The 18,537-nt window shown below is 41.9% G+C and overlaps 2 protein-coding genes across 3 annotated transcripts; both read left to right on the top strand.

The window, feature by feature from the left end:
* The first annotated feature begins 6,253 nt into the window (after positions 1-6,253).
* LOC129582254 (uncharacterized) lies at positions 6,254-12,368 on the top strand. Of its 2 annotated transcripts, none has more exons than XM_055473733.1 (8): positions 6,254-6,371; positions 8,420-8,654; positions 8,842-9,098; positions 9,243-9,542; positions 9,938-10,123; positions 10,913-11,288; positions 11,711-11,781; positions 11,853-12,368. In XM_055473733.1, exons 2-8 carry the CDS (start codon positions 8,468-8,470, stop codon positions 12,075-12,077), a joined length of 1,602 nt encoding a protein of 533 aa, XP_055329708.1. In that variant the 5' UTR covers positions 6,254-6,371; positions 8,420-8,467; the 3' UTR covers positions 12,078-12,368. The 2 variants fall into 2 exon arrangements, with proteins under 2 accessions (XP_055329708.1, XP_055329707.1); XM_055473732.1 differs by lacking the exon at positions 6,254-6,371 and adding an exon at positions 7,685-8,120 and having other exon boundaries at positions 11,853-12,367.
* Positions 12,369-14,991: 2,623 nt separating this feature from the next.
* On the top strand, positions 14,992-18,143 carry LOC129582341 (uncharacterized). Its single transcript, XM_055473852.1, has 9 exons — positions 14,992-15,660; positions 15,762-15,919; positions 16,017-16,142; positions 16,310-16,424; positions 16,556-16,836; positions 16,912-17,104; positions 17,223-17,427; positions 17,510-17,571; positions 17,782-18,143. The coding sequence occupies exons 2-9, from the start codon at positions 15,834-15,836 to the stop codon at positions 17,857-17,859; spliced, it is 1,146 nt and encodes a 381-aa protein (XP_055329827.1). The 5' UTR covers positions 14,992-15,660; positions 15,762-15,833; the 3' UTR covers positions 17,860-18,143.
* Positions 18,144-18,537: the final 394 nt, after the last annotated feature.

Here is an 18,537-nt window from a genome sequence, read left to right as displayed (position 1 = left end):
TGAAACTTTCGTATACAGTATTTCAGTCAATTATCGATGGTGGCCTTTGAAACTAAAGAAACCACCACAAGCTTCCCTCCCAGGAGTAGTCGGCATTTAGCACAAGGAAGACAAGTGAGATTTAACGTTTGTAAATTGAACGCTGATGAGTGATGAGAGTCTCACGTAACCGCCGAACCACGCTAAGTTCACGCTAACACATACACATACTGTAGCCTACCGTACACATACGGTTTGTAGGGGTATTGCAAACTTTAGTTTAGCTTATAAATTATTAATTTTTTATCCTGATTTAAAATTCATTTGATCCTGAAATTTAACTTATTTTATGGATCACTGCTTGATCATCTTCGGTTATTGATTACCTGAAGCGCTGACTATAATTACTCGTATTTTGCCTGATTATTCCGCAGCTGAAATTATGCTAGTGATTCAGTGGAAAAAGCGTAATGGTTAAGATTGTTGATGGGTCGTGCTGCGTACGGGGAGTTGAGAGCCACAGTCTGTAACATCAGCGCAGCAGTAGTTATGGTTTGATAATTAGGAGGCACGTGTTTCGATGGTCCGGCCGGTTGTTTTCATACGCCACATTTCAGCTAGAAAGATTTTCATCCCTGCTATCTAGTAAATCTTGCCGTGATTCTCAGAAGTGATGCAGCTAAGAGCAACTAAGAAACCTGAGTAGTGTGCGTACGCAAGTAGTTTGCAGTTATTCTTGCTAGGAAGAATGCTCAAGACTTTTTTGTTGCTAAGGAACCCACATTTTTTAAGATGACCTCTTCGGATGTACTACACGGGGCGATTTGGTTGATATTGGCATTCCAGCGCTTCGAAACATGCCCGGTTCAGCCAGGATCAAGCCGAGAGACCAGTAAGTTACATGTATGTATAACAGGCGCGAACGTTGTGACTGTCCAGCCATTAAAAAGCAAGGAAAATCTGTATTATGTACAGCAGTTTGCGATTTGTGAGCTCAATAACCGGATTTCACAACCGCATCGCCGGTTGGCTACACATGATTAATGTAAATACTAGTAATAATAGTAATAGTACCATTATAGTTTCTCATGCGAATGACTTTCTCAGCCATAGTCTTGTCAGAATGCTCTACCTGGGGCTGGATCTCTTAATTTGCTATCGTTCGCTTGTTTCGTATCTTCGCGCTACTGCCTCTTCTGGAATTTAATCCCACTAAAATGGAGATCGGTGAATTTTTACAAATCGTTGTACACGACTCTGTATGCAAACAACTGATGGGCGTTTCAAAATTCCTTTTGCTCCGGACCATAGCATTTTATGCCATGACCTTTCTGACATAGTTAATTGTCCCTATGACACCATGTATATGATTACAGATTACCGTTTACCTGGTTTCGACACCAATAATATGTTAATAACTCATTGTATATGTTGTTTGATAGTCAATGAACTCTTGGACGCAGCATTCCAAAATGCCCGTAATGGTGTTACTCATTTAAAGGAGCCATTGATGGCCGCCCGCCAATCAGCGGCGACACGGTCAACTGATAACATCATTAGACCACCTGAAGGAGGAACAGTACGACTGCGCTGCAGAGGAGACATTGCGATGGCTTTTGCCGGCATGCCCGACAATACAACACGGCTATCGGTCAATGGAAACTTGGTTTTGAGCTCAGTCAAGGAAACGCAGTCACCGGCACCGAAACCCCTTGTAGATCTATGCAGTTGTCTCTTGAGCTCCATTGATGAACCCTATTACCATAATGTTACATACGTCGAAAGCAATCCGATTACGGGATCACTGACGTTCGATTTACCGGAGTTTTCGCATCTGCACACCGGCAAGTACGAATGCCTGCAGTACAACGGCAGCCGCTATGTGGTCACCCAAACGTTCTTGGTTAGTCCGACGCTCACCGCGTCTCAAGTCTTTCGACCACCGATGTCCAATGTGACGGTTCATGTAGGTGATACCGCCCGTTTTCCATGCTACGTGAAATTCTTAGCCATGAGGGGTATTTTCAAAAATCGCTTTCTTTGGAGAAACGAAGATCACCTACTATACTCTGAGGGAATTGATTAATTCAGAACCAGTAAGTCCACGAAGAAAGGCTTTAAAGGAAGTATTAATACCGCCACGGATGGAATATGCCACTGTTATTCCACTTTGACCATTTCGCGGGTACAGGCGCATCATGCCGGGCGTTACCAATGCTGGTTCAAGGTCGATGATCTGTTCCATGAATGGGCTGTGCAAGAAGCGTATCTCAGTGTGATCACGTGATAGTGTACCGTCTGACATGGATGACAAACCGGTTGGCAAAGTGTGTGGTAGATTTATATACTACTACGGTGGTGTTCAGGAACTATCGGCTTTAGTCAGACGGAGACCGTGGAGAGAGATACGAAGTTCACGCTCATTAACTGCTCATTAGGTAAACATTCGGATGCCGGTATACTTTAGCACGTTGTTACGACCGTGGTGTTGACAAATGGACAGCGGCTATCGTGGCTTTCATTAATTATCCATGTGCATGGTTTGCATCCTCGTGTTAGTTCGAATATAATTATAACCATATCTGTGTGAAAGATATTTATGGTCATATGTGTTAAGGTGTGTAAAGACTTTAACATGTTTTGCATTCATTACACAATTACATAAGTATAGCTAGAATTACGTATGTATATTACCAGGAATTCTTGTTGTGATAAGCTGCTCATTAGGTAAGCGTTCCAGTGGCGGTATATTTTACATGCAACATGTTTTTTGTGTTCGTTACACCCAGTTAAACCCAGGACTTCCCGGTACCCGATCCCGTCCGAATTGGCCCATGAATACTAGGAATCGTCGATCAAATAATTCAAATAAGAAATTAATTTTTTTTCAGAATTTTGCTTGCCACAGGTCAGCTACGGCAGCATGGTATCAATCTGACACCAACGGGCTGACTGAAACTAATGCCACGATATATTTTATTTTACTAAATTTACATTCAAAACGTTTTGAAACTAAAACACTTTGTAATACAGACAGTTTTAAAAGGGCTATCTGCCAGCACATTCGTTATGGTTATCAAACTGACCACCGGTCAGCAGCATGAATATATCACAAAAAATATAAAGATACAAAAAAAACAAAGCACCGCAGTTGCCGTGCAGCACCGGCACTTGATTTCTACCACCCGGAAAGAATTAAAAGGGCAAGGCTAGCTCAAATACCTAAGACCATGCACGTGCCAGAGCGGTCACTACTCCTTTTTGACCTCCATGAAAGGTCGCTAGCAATCGTGGGCAGTCTTTGTGCACGTACCTGGAACCAAAAGTAGCCAACGTCGTACTTCACCGGCAGTTTACGCGCATGTTAACATGCGCATGTACGCGCTTGCAGTGTGGATTACACACTGATGCACATTTTTGCAGCATAAGTGACCTCTGGTCACTCTTTACTTATCCCGTCTGCCAGCAACCATGATTTTTTGCCAGAATGGCTTCCGACAGTATGGTGGTATGAAATGGATCTAATTGTGGGGCATTTATTACGCTGCTGGACGGTGTTCACTCGGATGACCACTAAAACACTCATCGCTTAATAGCCCATAAAAGGTTCTCTTAGTATATCAATTTGAAGTGTACAGCGTAGCACGCTGAATTTACTAGACAATTTTGTATAATGTGCGTAATGTACAGCTTAGGACGAAATGGTCGCATACCCAACATCTCCACATACAGTACGTATGCACCGCAGTGCACTGTACGACTGAGTTCGAAATATCCGTTTCGTACAAGTGCACTGCACGCTTGCGTACAGAATGCTAGGTATGGGGCTATGCGACCATTTAGTCCTGCATTGTACCCTATGGCCCATTGCTGTCAGAATGATACCAAATTTTTTTCAGAGATCACCACTGGTCACTCATTTTACGTAATCCAAAATTTAAGCTGCGTTAGGTAGCCCATTATGTCAGCTACTTATTTTATTTACTTAGAATTTTTCGCATCACCCGGATGGTCAGGAGGTGTTCACGACCTCGGTGCACCCGTGATATCGAAAATTGGCATATTTTGGTGACCACTGGCGAGTGCGCGTTATACTTATACTGTGCGCTCAAGTCTTACAGAATGTGCCCCAACATCTTATCTCTCTAATAAAACTGAAAAATCGAAATTTGCATGCTTGGTTCGGCTACGGTAGCAAAAAGTCCTCCACGGTATCACTTTGATACCAATGGGAAGGAACAGGTTAAGACAGAAACAGTGAAAATTGGTCAGTTGGGCCACGACTGAAAATTTATTACTGAAAGTCTGAAACCAACAAACTGAGTCAACAGAAGCGAATCGCCGCAATGGGATCGAGCTGGGAAACGGTAGTCTGCAAAGTCACAATTTTTCTTTCATAGTAAAGATGTACTGATTCCACACCCCCACTCGACATAAAAAATAGGTGGCCTAATTATAAGAACATCCCATCTAAATTAGCCGATACTGGTGCTGTTCCCATGGCAGACGACACATTCTCACGTTGGATTTCGATGCTGGGCCGCTGCCGCAAACACTCGCCGGCCGCTTCTTGGCGTATCTTCTGCCCGAGTTCGGTGAGGTCTGCGTTTATAGTTTATACTTCGGTACCGTGCAATGTTGCGCAAACGGCCAAGTACAAATTGTCCTTTGAAATTTTACCTATGATATTGTATATGCCGGCGCTTGCTTGTGAGCGAGGTTTCTTTCAGCTTCTGTAGCCTGCCATTTCTATCACCGCTATCGTCGTTCACACCAGGCGTGAAACGGTGCAGCTTGGAAAATGTACGCGCACTTCCGTCCATACTGTACTTGTTGAAAATAGCACACCGGTGGCCAAAGCGTTTAGAAACTTTCTTGGAGTGAACAGATATAATTATTTACTGATGCTATTTACTGTACTTGCGAATTTTCATATCGGGACACCAACAATTGTTTTCGAACCTGCTGGCATCTGCCAGATTTTATCGTTTGCCAGTTGCCAGAGTCTCCAGGTTTTATTGCATGCCAGGCCGTTGGCATTGCAACTGCCAGGTGCCACTGCCACGTTTTACTACCTGCCTTCAAAATTGCTTGTGAATTCTTAGGTTGACGGGACGCACACAGTTTAATACTCGTAGTCATGTTCGCGATACTATCGCGAACATTCCGCATTCGTGTAACGTATCACATGCACAATGTCACAGAAATCTATCCAGTCGGAATTTGTTCGTAACAATCGAAAGCTGAGAGAGACTACGGAACTTTACGCCAATTTGTTTACGGTAACAGCGCCGTCATGGAAGAAGCGTTAAGCAATTTTGCAGCAAAGAGGAAAATGCTAGTATGTATGTACACCGCACAAACTACAAGATACAGGAAAATGCATGACAAAAGCATGACAGGAAAAAGCATGAAAACCATGACATGGCTTAATATACAATCGCGGCGCACCGCTGCAATATATGGCGTTGTACAGTGATTCAAAATATTAAATACGTTCAAATATGAAATTTCCGCATTCACTTGCTTGTGACGACTACGTGTGCTGACTGTGCTCTTTGTGTTCTCTGTATAGTGAAGAACGAAGGCAGATCGAGCGGAACGCAAGACATCGGTTGTTGTCGCATCAGTGATGACCTTCCAAAGGAAGTGACATTCGCCCCGTGCGGTATATGGTGGCGTGTATGGATTGCGCGCAAGAACTCCGCTTATGCCCTGTTTGCCGGCAACCAATCGACTTAAAGATCAAGAAATTTGAAGACATTTAGTGCTTGACGTTGTCATTTCCCCCGTACGTATCACGCACCTAGTTGTGCGAGGAAACCGGCGTACATAATCCAATGACATAATTTCTGCACGGTGCAACTTTTCTGCTTGTGGCTCTGCATATACAATACAACCGTTACCGAACGCATAAGGCATGAACAAGATAATGTTACAGCAAAGTGCGGTACCGTTACAATCGTTTTGTGTTTAAACAGTGTAGGTTTTCATGCGCTAGAGCAATGCGACACACAAGTTTTACCGGTTTACATTGTTCGATAGATTATTTAGGGGCCGAGTCGTCAGCTGATGTCATCCACGGTTATTTTAAAAATTCAAAAACCAAACCTATTAAGCAAACACGTTGAAAATTCATAAGCGTGTCCTTGTGGAGGCATTTCAATCCTTACAAATGTTATAGGATGCTTATACCGGTACGCTCAAAGCATCAATGCGACGTTTAGTCAATCGTTTCCTGGCGATTGTTTTATTGGTGTTTAAAATACGGTACCAGCAGTACTATTACGCGAGCAAACTTTTAAGGCAAGCCGACCATGTAAGAGGCGGCGTGTGGTATTTGTTTTTATCGGGCGATATTTGCAATTTTATAACATCCGCTTTCCTCCAAGGTAGGTGCATGAGTTGTTGTCGAAATACGTATGCTTACAACTTGTAAATCAGAAGTAAATGTAGGAGTCGAATGAATTTGTAAACTGATTACAGTACATGCTCATAATGTCGAATGAGCCATACACATCGTGGAGGAGACGCGACAGCATATTACAATGGAAATGTTACTGCTGTGTAGATTTAAATTACCCGTCTGTTGCGTTACTAACGATAAGAACACCCAGAGTCTTTGCATATTATTAATACATTTTACAGCACATTTTCGTTGGTAAACGCATGTGACATACAAGCAAATGTATCTGTAAGCACATTTTCTAAGCATATATTCATATGAACAGAGCAAACATGAAATAGTATAACTTAATGCATTTGTTCTATTTGGTGATATTTATTCAGAACGCCAATCGTAGTAATTGTAGTATGGGCCAGAAATGATGTTGCAAAATGCTATTTAGGTCTAATTCACGTTGATAGTGATGTAAACCTCTTTGATAAATATTATCAAACAAAAATGTAGCAAATGAGCATTCAGACAAACAAACTAAATTCAGACAAACGAACCAAACCTCTTTGATAAATATTATCAAACAAAAATGTAGCAAATGAGCATTCAGACAAATTACAATAAGAAGTAAGAACAGTTCCAGTGGTTAGCTGGTCGCTTTCTCACTTAGCAGGTCTTTTCACTGCCAGAATGCTGAGTGCCATTTGAAGTATTCGTCGTAGCAACAGTAGATATTTTTGTAATCCAATAGGTTGCTTGAATGGATTATGACATGAGTTTTGTTACGTACAGTATATGTTCGAGATAACGGCATGGTGTCATCAATTTTTTCGTCTGTGGTAAGAATTTTCAGTTTACATCTAGAGAGTCCAGATAGAATTTAATAGAAAACTGATTACACATTATAATGTTTATGCGCTATTTGCTGACGTTATTAAATTAATTGCGTTAGCATGGGAATGCGTATAAGCATACATTGTCCTCCTTAATTGGATGGCGAATGTACAATGGGTGGCATAATACCGGTGCAAAGTTGTCGTATGTAACGTGCTGTGGCTAATTCATGTTGCCGGTTGATTTATTGCCGAAGACAAGTACGATGTGAGCAAGCTTCAAAACTTCAAAACACGCTGGGCCATATAATAATTGCAGTGAGATAAAAATATTACAGTGTATGAAGCGTGCCTTGTTAATACTTGTTTGTTCACTGAGCGATAATTTTACAACAGAAGTACCGGTCCTCCGAGCGAGCATTGCGTTTCTGTTGAAATACTAGTACAGCACTTGCAACTTACAACTGTAGTAAAAACTGATACTTGAGTATCTAAACGGCTGCATCGCGTGCTCCGCGTGCTCTGAATTTCTACTTCATTTTATAATTCTAATATTTATTAGCTGTTGAGATTATGATATCATGATAGCTTAGGACCGGTGGATACTGTACATACCAAATGCAGCGTGAGCATTTTTGTAACTACTTATCACGGTATCGGCAATAATGTGGAGATATTGTTGTTGTGCGCTATCAAAAACGGCTAGAATACGCTGAAATACCTTATGCTCCTGATAGCGTGATTTACATGACTGTACTACACCTATCAACGAAATAATGATCAACCGCTAGCGGGGAAATTTTCCACAGTTGTCTGTTAGATGCAGTCGATCCGTATCATACGGATAGGTATAATTACAGTATGTGATGGCAAATTCTTGTCCTGTGCTGTCTGTGACGACACTTGCAAAGGTACGAGCAATTGCTTAAACAGAGTGAATTACCGTTGCTTTGTACAGAGCACCAAAATTCCGAACTCTACGGAAATAACAGGATTTTAAGCGCTACGATTTAGCTATTGTGCTAATACCGAATGCGCAAATACCTTAAAGCGCAGAAACGCGGCAGCACTCTACTACTTTGTAAACATAATCACTTCTCCACGGTACTATTGAACGATAGATAGTACTGAATGATTTATAAGAATAATATCGCAGAAAGCGCATGTATTACAAACTGTCACCCATGATTATGAGTGCTTGCCGCAACAGATTCCAGAACTGATTCATTCGAAATGGAACAGTGGGAAGAGCATTACGATGGCATCAGAGCACTGCATTACGGTTGTCAGCCAGGGAGATCTCTGGTCTAACCCTAGCCTGTTCTTTCTCGATCTGGCCGCTTCACCCCCTCAAGTGACCCGCAAGGACTTCAAACGATACCGCAGGCGAGACCGTATTGTCAGCGCCACTCGCAGTCCAAATGGCGAGTTTTGTCTTATTCACGGTGAGCAAACAGTGAGTACCGCAACAAATGCGCTACTGCTTACAGCAATTTTAATAAAATTATCTCCGAAAATATTGCATAAGTAAATAGCCAAACTGCGTTTATTGCACATATGGTTAGTGTTATAGTGGAGAGGTAACCTTTACCATGATTATGCGGCTGTTGTGTGATCTAAATTATGCTGCAGATGCTGCGAACGTACTGCGGGTGCTCATCCTGGAAAAAGAGACAGTCATTGCGTCATTGGTGGATTTTGCTAGATGGATAGATTCGAGCTGCGTTGCATTTCTTACGGATAAGGAAATTACCCACATGGATGTCGAAAGTTGGAACATTAACTGGAGTTGTCTACGCAAGGAGGATGTTGCTGGAACTTACAGCGTCACTGATTACCCGCTACACCGCTCGAAGAACTGCTCGTTTCTGACAGCGGTTAAGCTTGATGTATGCACGTTTTTCCCATGTGCATTTGACTGATGAGTGCCGTAAAACACATTTTAAACGGGAAAACATAAACACTGAATAAAAGTCACCACAGTCAATTAAACCTACTTTCTGATAATATTAATTAACTTTAGTACGATATAGGTGGACCAAGCAAAAGGCCTCGTGGAAGTATTTCATATGGGTGACATAGCCTCTACAACCTTTTCAGGATTCGCAGCGGCTTTTGTACCGTCCATACCGACGTACGGCGGCCAACCTGTTGCTATTTTAATCGCCGACACTGCCACCAGCAACAACAACCCCCGCATACTTCTTAAATATCGTTACCTTCGTCAGTCAGCGTACACGTACGACCTTTCGGATACCAGAAACTCTACTCTTGAAATTCTATACCCAGTGGACGCCAAGGAAACAGCGAAGGATTTTCCAATTGCCGTAACGGTACTGTACTGACACGATATTAAGGGTCAGCAAAATCCCCTGGACCGCCCGCGCTAGTTGTCGGTTCCTTTGACATCAATGAAGCCGACGCCTAGTGCCGGCGGTCCAGGGGATTTTACTGACCCTTAATATCGTGTCAGTACAGTACTAATACTAGCGGCGCTGAATTAAGTACTGTTTTGGTTCTTTAGATAACGTTTTAGTCTGGCTGTTGTCATATGCAGTGCGACTTGTTCTCTTGGACACACTGAATGCACTCCCGAAAGTTGGAAATGATAACAATGATTAGTGTCTATCAGCGCGGGGTTGTTATTATGTTAATGGGTTATTGCCTGAATAAAATTACATTATGTACGAGCTATTTATAAGCGGCATTCAAAAAGAGTTTTTTATAGGTACATCCAAAGGATGATCATTTCTTGGCATTTATTACCACCAAAATGGGATGTGTCCACTTGGTTGACTATCGGAACATGTGCCACTTAGCGTCCAAGACGTTAGCCGATGACGAAAGCACCATTTGTGTTGTGCATAGCGCGTCGTCTTCCGGAGGCCTAACTGTCATTAGCAGTGACGGAATAGTAAGTTATTCACTTACAAGCCTGTAAGAGAATTTCTGTGAACACCAGTTTCAGGTGATGTATACGACAGCGACACGATATGCCACTTCCCGGTACACAGCACCAGGTTTGTATGCATCCATCGAAACTTCCTTCCCGCACTTCGAACTTCCACTTTGTTCCACTTACGATTTATTTCGTTTTAAAATTGACTAATTCGTGCCCCATGATTTAAAAAAACTGCTTGAGTGTGCCCGGCGCGCGCGCAGCATCAGTTGCTGACATGCAATGCAATAAAATGGACGATAAACTCGAATGCATTTTCGGTCACCACAAATCAGGCTGTCACCCGCGCTGTTAAGATCGCATAACTACCGCCTGTTGCTTTTTTCAAGCTTTTAACTGAATCTCCAAAATTTTTTTCCAAAGTCATTTTTTCAAAGTCAAAAATTACAGGCTAGTGCTAGTGTTACGGTGAGATTTCTGGTTCAGAATTTTTAATTTCATGTAGTTTTGCGGCCGCCGCCTTTTACAGCTAAGTTCAAGAAGATCGAAATTTAATGCACTTTTGATGCACGAAGCACTTTTAAAATTTTTTTCTAATTTAATTTGCCCGCTACTCAGCAAATCGTACAGATACGGCTTTAGAATGAGGTAGAACCATTTAAAAGTCATTAAGAACACGCGAAAGCAAAGTTTCGGTTGGTAACCATATACGGTGTCCTTTCATTTAAGACGTTAAGCTGAAATTATCCAAAAAACGAATAACAAACAGCAACGTTCATGAACAAAAACGGCTTTTCTTTTAAGGTATTCGGGGTCAGTCTGTCGTTTGACCATGTGATAGCGACTTTGCTAGACAAGAATCTTCCAACGGAAGCCGGAAAATACGCCCTGCGGTTAAGTGCTCCAATGGAGAACGGCACGTTTATGCGAGTGATCCATGTTGTACGGGGCATGAAGTCGGTCGACTTTGCGACCTTTTGCACCTTTCTCAGGCTGAATGTAGTGCATTTATCGGCGGAACAGGCGGTCGATGTGTTCGAGTTGGCTGTTGATACCGTTTCATCCACACCACATGACCTTATGCTTACCGGTCATCTCGCCATGAAGTTAAGCGACAAAATTGGATTGGATGTATTGATCACCATGTTTGAGCGCAAAACGCGCAACACGATCAAAGATGGTAAGCACAACTTATTTGATTCTGTATTCACTGCCGTTGCACTATGTACATTGGTTGATTACAGTCTGTGGGCGACTGGCGCAATTGTAATACGGGAACAGTGCGCGAAAATTCGGAATTGCTAAAACCCAAATTATTATTAAAATTAAATTTTAAACCAGATCTGAAAGTACGGATTTTCAACGCGAAGATTCAGACGTGCAGTGAATGTGTACTTCGCTTCATGCGTACCTTTTGCTGAGCTGCATTTAAAACCGGGTTTCAATACAATTTCAATTTCCCATTATGGGACAAAATATGGAACAAGACCAAAGCATCTTTTTGTCGGAATTTGTAATGTGGGCAGTCTTCTGCGTCCGAGAAGTATGATATTAGCGTTAAAGCTCAGAGCAATACCTTAATAATCGGGTTATTGTGCTTAGGTCTGCCTATGTTTCTGAAGTCCTTGTCGCCGAAAAAGATGTCGGAAAGCGCTTTGTTGAAACTCGTCAAAGTGAGTCTTGCAGGCTCATTGTATATTAAGTTACTTTGTACGTAATTCTATCGCGTGCATGATTTGTGCAGATGGCTCTGCAACATGGACTCATACAAATCCTCGAGTTTCACTTTATTACAAACCAGAGCAAGATATTACACCCGGAGAGCGTAATAGATTGTTTGTTGTCCGAAACAGTGGCACCTGGCGTGCAACGTGCCGTGGAAGAACTGGTGGAAAGGCTGTACATTAGATACGGTCTCATCGTCAAACTCGTTACGCACAGAATACGCAACGGATGGGGCAGGGTGTAAAACCTGGCAGTGGCAGCTGCCAATGGCACTGCCAGTGGCATGGCATGCGATAAAAACTGGAGACTCTGGCAACTGGCAAGCGATAGAATCTGGTAGATGCCCCATAAAATGTGGCACTACGTATACTTCTACTGTATATCGTAGAAACTGTTGCCAATATACATGCAGTTTTCCTTTATTGTTTTAACGGTATTGGCCATGCACAAAGTTCGCAGGTACGTTCCGGGATAAAAAATTTCAAAAGGTCACTAGCAATTGCCTTTTGCGCAAAGTACCACAGATACAATACAAAAGGATAAAAACGCTCATTTAAAAGACATTCGCGGTTCTTCCCGATTTAAGACGCACACCGCTGGAATATGTCTTGCGGCTGAGAATAGGGCTTTTTTCGTTTAATTAAGTCCAGCTCAACGACAAATGCCGCTGTCAACATTAGCATTTATTAAGCTAACAATAAGTTTCTCCGCACGCTCATTTGGTGGCTTAGTTTATGACAATTATTGTTTCAATAAGTTAAGGTCAGCCACCACGTACTTAGGCATCTGTCAAACCAGAAGCAAAACTGACGTTCTTGTTTCTAAACATTGTTAATATGAAAGTTACACAATAGTGTATTGCAGTATGCAGATTTATAAACAGTAATTTTAAACTAAAATTTGTACGATTGCCACTCTCCTGTAGACTAATAATTCAGAAACGAATAAACAGATCATGCTGTATGGCGTTGCACCACTGAAGAGTGGCAATGATTATACCCAAATTGAATTAGTATTTTTTTGTAGTGTATGCACAAGTGATACAATTATAATTAATAATTTATACATTAATGTCACATATTATATACACAAGTTATACAATTGGGTATTAATTTGTGCATTAATTTCACATATTTCGCAGTGTTTAGGTACATAACGTTACCTGTTTCGGCTAATTTAGATCAAATGTTAAAACAACCGTGGCCCTCTGATTAGGCCAATGGTTTATACTGTTTGAAAACAATTATTATTATTATTATTATTATTATTATTATTATTATTATTATTATTATTACAATAATTTACATATAGCGACCACAAAACGGCATATTTACCAATAGAAACACTAATAACAAAATGATTATTGGTAATAATACTAGTGCTCCTACCTCTACAGCCATGTACGTGATTGAAATATTCATATTGCAAAGCAGTGTAATGCTAATTAAACATTTCCAATAGCACTACAACTGCAAGCCATCAGTAGTATTAAGGACTACAAACAGTTTCGACCGGAAAGGAAACTCTAGTGCAACAACTGCTTGCAAACATTACGGTCTGCAAAGAAAAAGATTTTCAGTTTATTCAGTGAAGCCGCGATTTTGTTGACTACCAATTACAGGCCAGAGTAAGCAAGATGGTACATGGTGGAGTGTTTCACAGTATCGGTCACTGGTTCGTATCAGATGTGCGCCGTATACTTGCACATGAACTTTGCTGTTATTCCAAAAAAAACCGGCGCCATTTATACGCGCACTTTTACATACGCACGGTAGCTCCACAAACAGCTAGCCTTATCTTCTAGTTTGCTAACTGATTATTTTGCCGTTGTATAATATTATAACGGCGAATATAAACCATGCGACACAAGCAGCTGAACCGGGGCGCCGGTATAAATATATATATCCAACTGTGCGGTGTGCGTACGTTAAACCTTGCTGCCGAGTTGCGTTGAAGAGCTACATCTGACTCTAATTCTTCCTTCTGGCGCTAATTTTTTTAGTACCGAACGGCGAACAATGCCAGCACTTGCTGTCACTGTCACGTTCATGAAATGTGGACTCTTTTAAACTGGATAATTAGGAATCGTAGAATCACAGTGACGCGCTACGTAAAAATAAATTCGTATCAGTCCGTATCTGCGTTCCCGGTACTGTATTCGAGTACTTATTCGACTACGATGCCAGTTTAAGTAAGTAGTACTTACATTAAGCAACTTAAATTGTTGTTCAACCTATTTTTGCCTTACTTGTACTTATTATTGACATATGGCAGTTTTTTACGTTAAACCTTCTAATAAGTCTGAACACACTACACCGTGTATTTTTAATATGCGTCTTACAGCCTCAATAAAAAAATTTGGTGGTTCACGGATTATTTAAAAGGTCCTACAATCAATAGATTTTGTACAGATTTGCTTGAAAATTTAGACAGGGAGCGTGATATTACTTATACACTACACCGGCACGCGTCAAGTTTATTGCAAATACTGCACTAACAAGTTATCGGCGTCATTATGTACTGTATGGATAATTTGAGTTAGTTAGAGTGGCAACGATTTTAGTCGCAGGGCTGCATAACACTAATAATGCTCGGTATTTACATGTACCATGGGTGTGCTATGCACGATCTTAACTCGATCATGCTAGTTGGAATATATTCTTCATTTGGTTGTAGTTGTAAGCAAAGCTGGATTGTACGATATATTGCGAAATAAAGGCTCTAACACTAACTGAGATGATGTAATTAACAACACGTTAATAGTTTTGCACTACTCACAAGCATTCATGCTGTTATGTAGCTGGCGCACAGTATTAATTTCTAAATGCCTTTACATTTTAACGTGGAAAAAAACAGAAACACATAAAAACGTCAGATCTACGAAGAATATAACTTGCGCACCATAAAAACAAAAACGTTAAAGCGTTCGGACATCAGGAGCGATTGTTGGATACTTTGGTCCTACGAACACTCATAGTCTGAGGGTATTGTTACCGAATACCAAGCAACATCACAAAGTTCGCCATGGCAGGTTACATTATAATTACCGTATTGCGTATTTCGGAGCCATCAGACAACTTTGATGACGTGTACCTTATTTGTGTAGTGCGATAACAGTGTCGAGATCTAATTACGGTGACAACTTGATTTTTGTTACAACGTAGTTGCTACTGCAATCACAGCGGCGCCGATAAACATCATGCAGTTACGCTTGTAAACGCCCTGTAGGCATGGTTTCTTAAATTATTTCTACACAGGGTAAAACCCAGGTTACAGCCTGCCTAAGCGGCTTGTATGCGGAATCACCTATCGTTCCAGTACCGTGCCTAAAATTCTGCCATATTTAATTAACGGATTGAAGCTCCACGTTAAATTGCGGCCATTCTAGTTATGACTTATGTACTCTATATTAAAGCCGGCATGCTTCTATTTCATTCAGCCTTGTGCATTCAGGACGTGATACGAACGTCTTATAGCAGCGCTCTTAATTGTTTTGTTACGGTACTTCGGGCTAACAGCAAGATGTAAAGTTGACCTTTTAAAATTTCATTACATACCGTCGCGAACTTACGCACTTTGTGCACGGCACATGCTGTTAGCACTATCCAGCCTAACTGAATTCAAGCAAGAGTTTCAAGGATAAGCACTACACCAAACTCTCCAAACCACCTTGTACGTGGTGCCACATTTTATGCGGCATCTGCCAGTTTTTTATCGCATGCCATGCCACTGGCAGTGCCATTGGCAGCTGCCACTGCCAGGTTTTACACCCTGCCAACGGATGGCCGGTGCGGCTGAACCTTTTATTGGAAAAACTGCCGGATGAGGTACTGGTTTGAATGGTTTGAATAAATTTTATCGTTCTCATATGCAAGCCCGCTACTTGCTAAGCATCGTTCACTAAACCGTCCGGTATAATCCTTCACAGGAAGCGAGGAAGCAGCTGCGCCTGATTATCGAAACTCTTCTAGACGATAACGCCGATCTGGCTGCACTGGAGATGGATTTGGACCTTGGATTGACGGTCAACATGTTACAAGGCGTCTACCCTGACGTCCTGCAATCGGTAGAGGAGAAAGGGAATCGGTACGCGAAGCCAAGAGAAGAAGTTTTCGGCCACTCGGTGCCAACAGATCCGGCTTTAAAATGATCTGGTATTTGCACTTCCCTCACTTTTCAACAGGGAAACAAAGGTCAGCTTTTTGGAATACCTTGTGGGAAAGAGCGTTCCAGATGAAGGGGTGCATTCTCAACTGGTGAAGATGTACATCGAAACTATGGAAGGCGAAAAGCTGGAGCATATGCTTAAGTAACTGCCACAACGAATCACACGAGTATATAGTAAGATACCGCACGTAGGTCATCATGTGCGGAAGATTGCTTAGTATTACTTCGCACACAACATTATGCCCTGAAATAATCTTTTGTTTATGGAGAAATTCCTGTATTTGGGCGATGCGCCACTTTGCTTTTTAGAAACGATCAATTGTTTGATGCTGTTGCGGTTGGTCAATGGTGCGAAGAGAATAACTGGCTGACTAAAGCTCTGACTGTGTACGAAGAACGGCGCCTTAGTGAAGATTTCATCCGGGTACTCAACATTTTTGTCTTAATCCAGAAATTTTATCTTCAGTTACTCCTTCAAATGCTACTATTAGTGTAATTTATATTATTTTTGAAACTATTTTCAACCTTTTGATAATGCTGACTTCTGTTTTGCAGCTGAGCGGCAAACTTGGCGTATTCAAGCGTCAGTTCAATTACCTGTTAAAATTACGCAGTCGACACATGTGGGAAACCGTTTTGAGTCCGGCGAACGGAAAGCGTTCCTACCTAGTTAACATTATGGTTGGCCAACCGGAAGCCGGCTATGAAGCCGCCTCCAACGATTTCGAACAATTGGCTGTGCTCATTGAAACTATGGCCGAAACGGATCTAATATCCGAAACCCAGACCTTCATCCGCCGACTACTTACAAAAACCGTTAATAAAGACCAACTCCGGTATGGTCAGTTTCATTTGTGTAACAAAAATATAAACCAACCTGCATGACAAACCTGAAGATTTCTTCTCCTTAGATTTCTGCAGAAGCATGCCGTTCGATCTTTATTAAGAAGTGGATATCCTACAGAGAAATTTCAACAGTTATTCGGCGAGCGGTTATATACGTATGATCCGTGCGTAGTTGCCGACGTGCTCGTTCAAGGAGGAATGCTGCGATTTGCTAAGGACATTCCGGTCAGGGGAAAGTGTTGGAAAGAAGCCGCACAGGTCTGTTGCACAAAAAAATCAGCTTTTTTGTAGTTATTTTAGCAACATTTTTACATTTTGAAACAATCTTTGTAATTAAAAAATTTCTGAAGTCCTTTTTGTCACCATGATCATCCAGTTGGTTGTGGCTAACAAAAACGAAGGCCTCGGCGATATCAAACAACTGGCTTTCTTAAGCCGCGATCCGGAATTACTGGCGACAGTTGGCGAAGATTACCTGGCATCCGGCGACCTGGTTCTGGCACTGCGATATCTCGTAGAAGCGGGCCGATTTACGAAATATAAACTCGTCTGCTCGTTGGTGCCGTTGGACAGGAAGTTCGGTTAGTCGACTTGAGTTTCTTATTTCCTGGTTTTTGAGATGAGATAGGATCATCCGTGTGAATAATACCAAATTTTATTTAGCTGAATGGGAGTTGCTTATTCGCTTCCTGGAGGGCGCGCTATCCACCACCAAAGATCCATCGGTTTGTGTGATCCGGGCTCTAGCGGGAAACCAATCTAGCGAATCTCGTTGGATAAACCAATCGCGGACGCACGACTGCATGAAGAGCAACCGTACCATAGCGAAGCTCGAATTCGGGACATAAGTACAGAATCTGCCCGCACTGATTTCTGTCAATAACCTAATTTTGTAGTTTCAATATCTTTCTAAAACCTAATTTTACACCACTTAGTGGCAAACGAAGGTGGTTCAAGCGGATCGCACGATGTCGATTGTTGTCGGATATGTGAGGATCGGCCGAAAAATGTGACATTCGTCCCGTGCGGCCATATGGTAGCCTGTATGGATTGCGCGCAAGAACTGAGCCTGTGCCCCATTTGTCGCAAGCCCATCGACCTGAAGGTCAAAACATTTAGTGCGTAATGTATCGTTTGCTCGAATTTGGGTGATCAAATCCAACCCAAATTCCGTTACCGGATTTGGCTACTTAGGAGAAACGGCTTGGCTTGATTTGTGTTCCTTACTACAGCCTGCTCGAAGAGTTGCCGTGCATGCTAATGTTGTAGTAAAAGTGTAAAAACGCTACTGCCAAGTCTGCCATCGATACTCCGTCACAAATGTACCTCTACTACGACTCTACGAGTACTATTGTCTGTCTTCTGTGCTAGTAGAGGCCAAAGCACTCTTTCTGTTAGACACCCCATAAAAAAAATCGCATACGCATATAGTACTTTGAATGTAGACTTCTCTCGTTGGATTCCAGATCGCTTAATTACCATGTTCTGAGTAGCAACACGCTCATGTCTAAGCTGCAGCTGACTTTAAAACTTCAGGTAGTAGCGACACATTTACACTACATATCCGCTGTACTCCGCTGACGGAGTAAAACTACAATTCATGTTGTGCACTTTGTGAGCGCGTGCCTGCCTCTACGCGGACTCAATCCCAATTCTGAATCCGCTCTTCTGTACAAAAAACTAGCAGATAC

The sequence above is a fragment of the Paramacrobiotus metropolitanus genome, unplaced genomic scaffold (genome assembly GCF_019649055.1).
Source record: "Paramacrobiotus metropolitanus isolate TYO unplaced genomic scaffold, Prichtersi_v1.0 Parri_scaffold0000007, whole genome shotgun sequence".
NCBI lineage: Eukaryota > Metazoa > Tardigrada > Eutardigrada > Parachela > Macrobiotidae > Paramacrobiotus > Paramacrobiotus metropolitanus.
The sequence above is the reverse complement of the archived record's forward strand: the minus strand, read 5'-3'. Positions and strand labels throughout refer to the sequence as shown.

Excerpts from the sequence above, each read along its gene's own strand:
- LOC129582341 (XM_055473852.1), top strand. The coding sequence starts at position 15,834 with ATGGATTTGGACCTTGGATTGACGGTCAACATGTTACAAGGCGTCTAC. Across the intron at positions 16,143-16,309 it reads AAGCTGGAGCATATGCTTAA|AAACGATCAATTGTTTGATG; the intron begins GTAACTGCCACA and ends TTTGCTTTTTAG. Across the intron at positions 17,105-17,222 it reads GTTGGAAAGAAGCCGCACAG|TTGGTTGTGGCTAACAAAAA; the intron begins GTCTGTTGCACA and ends ATGATCATCCAG.
- LOC129582254 (XM_055473732.1), top strand. The coding sequence starts at position 8,076 with ATGGCAAATTCTTGTCCTGTGCTGTCTGTGACGACACTTGCAAAG. Across the intron at positions 11,289-11,710 it reads GCGCAACACGATCAAAGATG|GTCTGCCTATGTTTCTGAAG; the intron begins GTAAGCACAACT and ends TATTGTGCTTAG. Across the intron at positions 11,782-11,852 it reads CTTTGTTGAAACTCGTCAAA|ATGGCTCTGCAACATGGACT; the intron begins GTGAGTCTTGCA and ends TGATTTGTGCAG.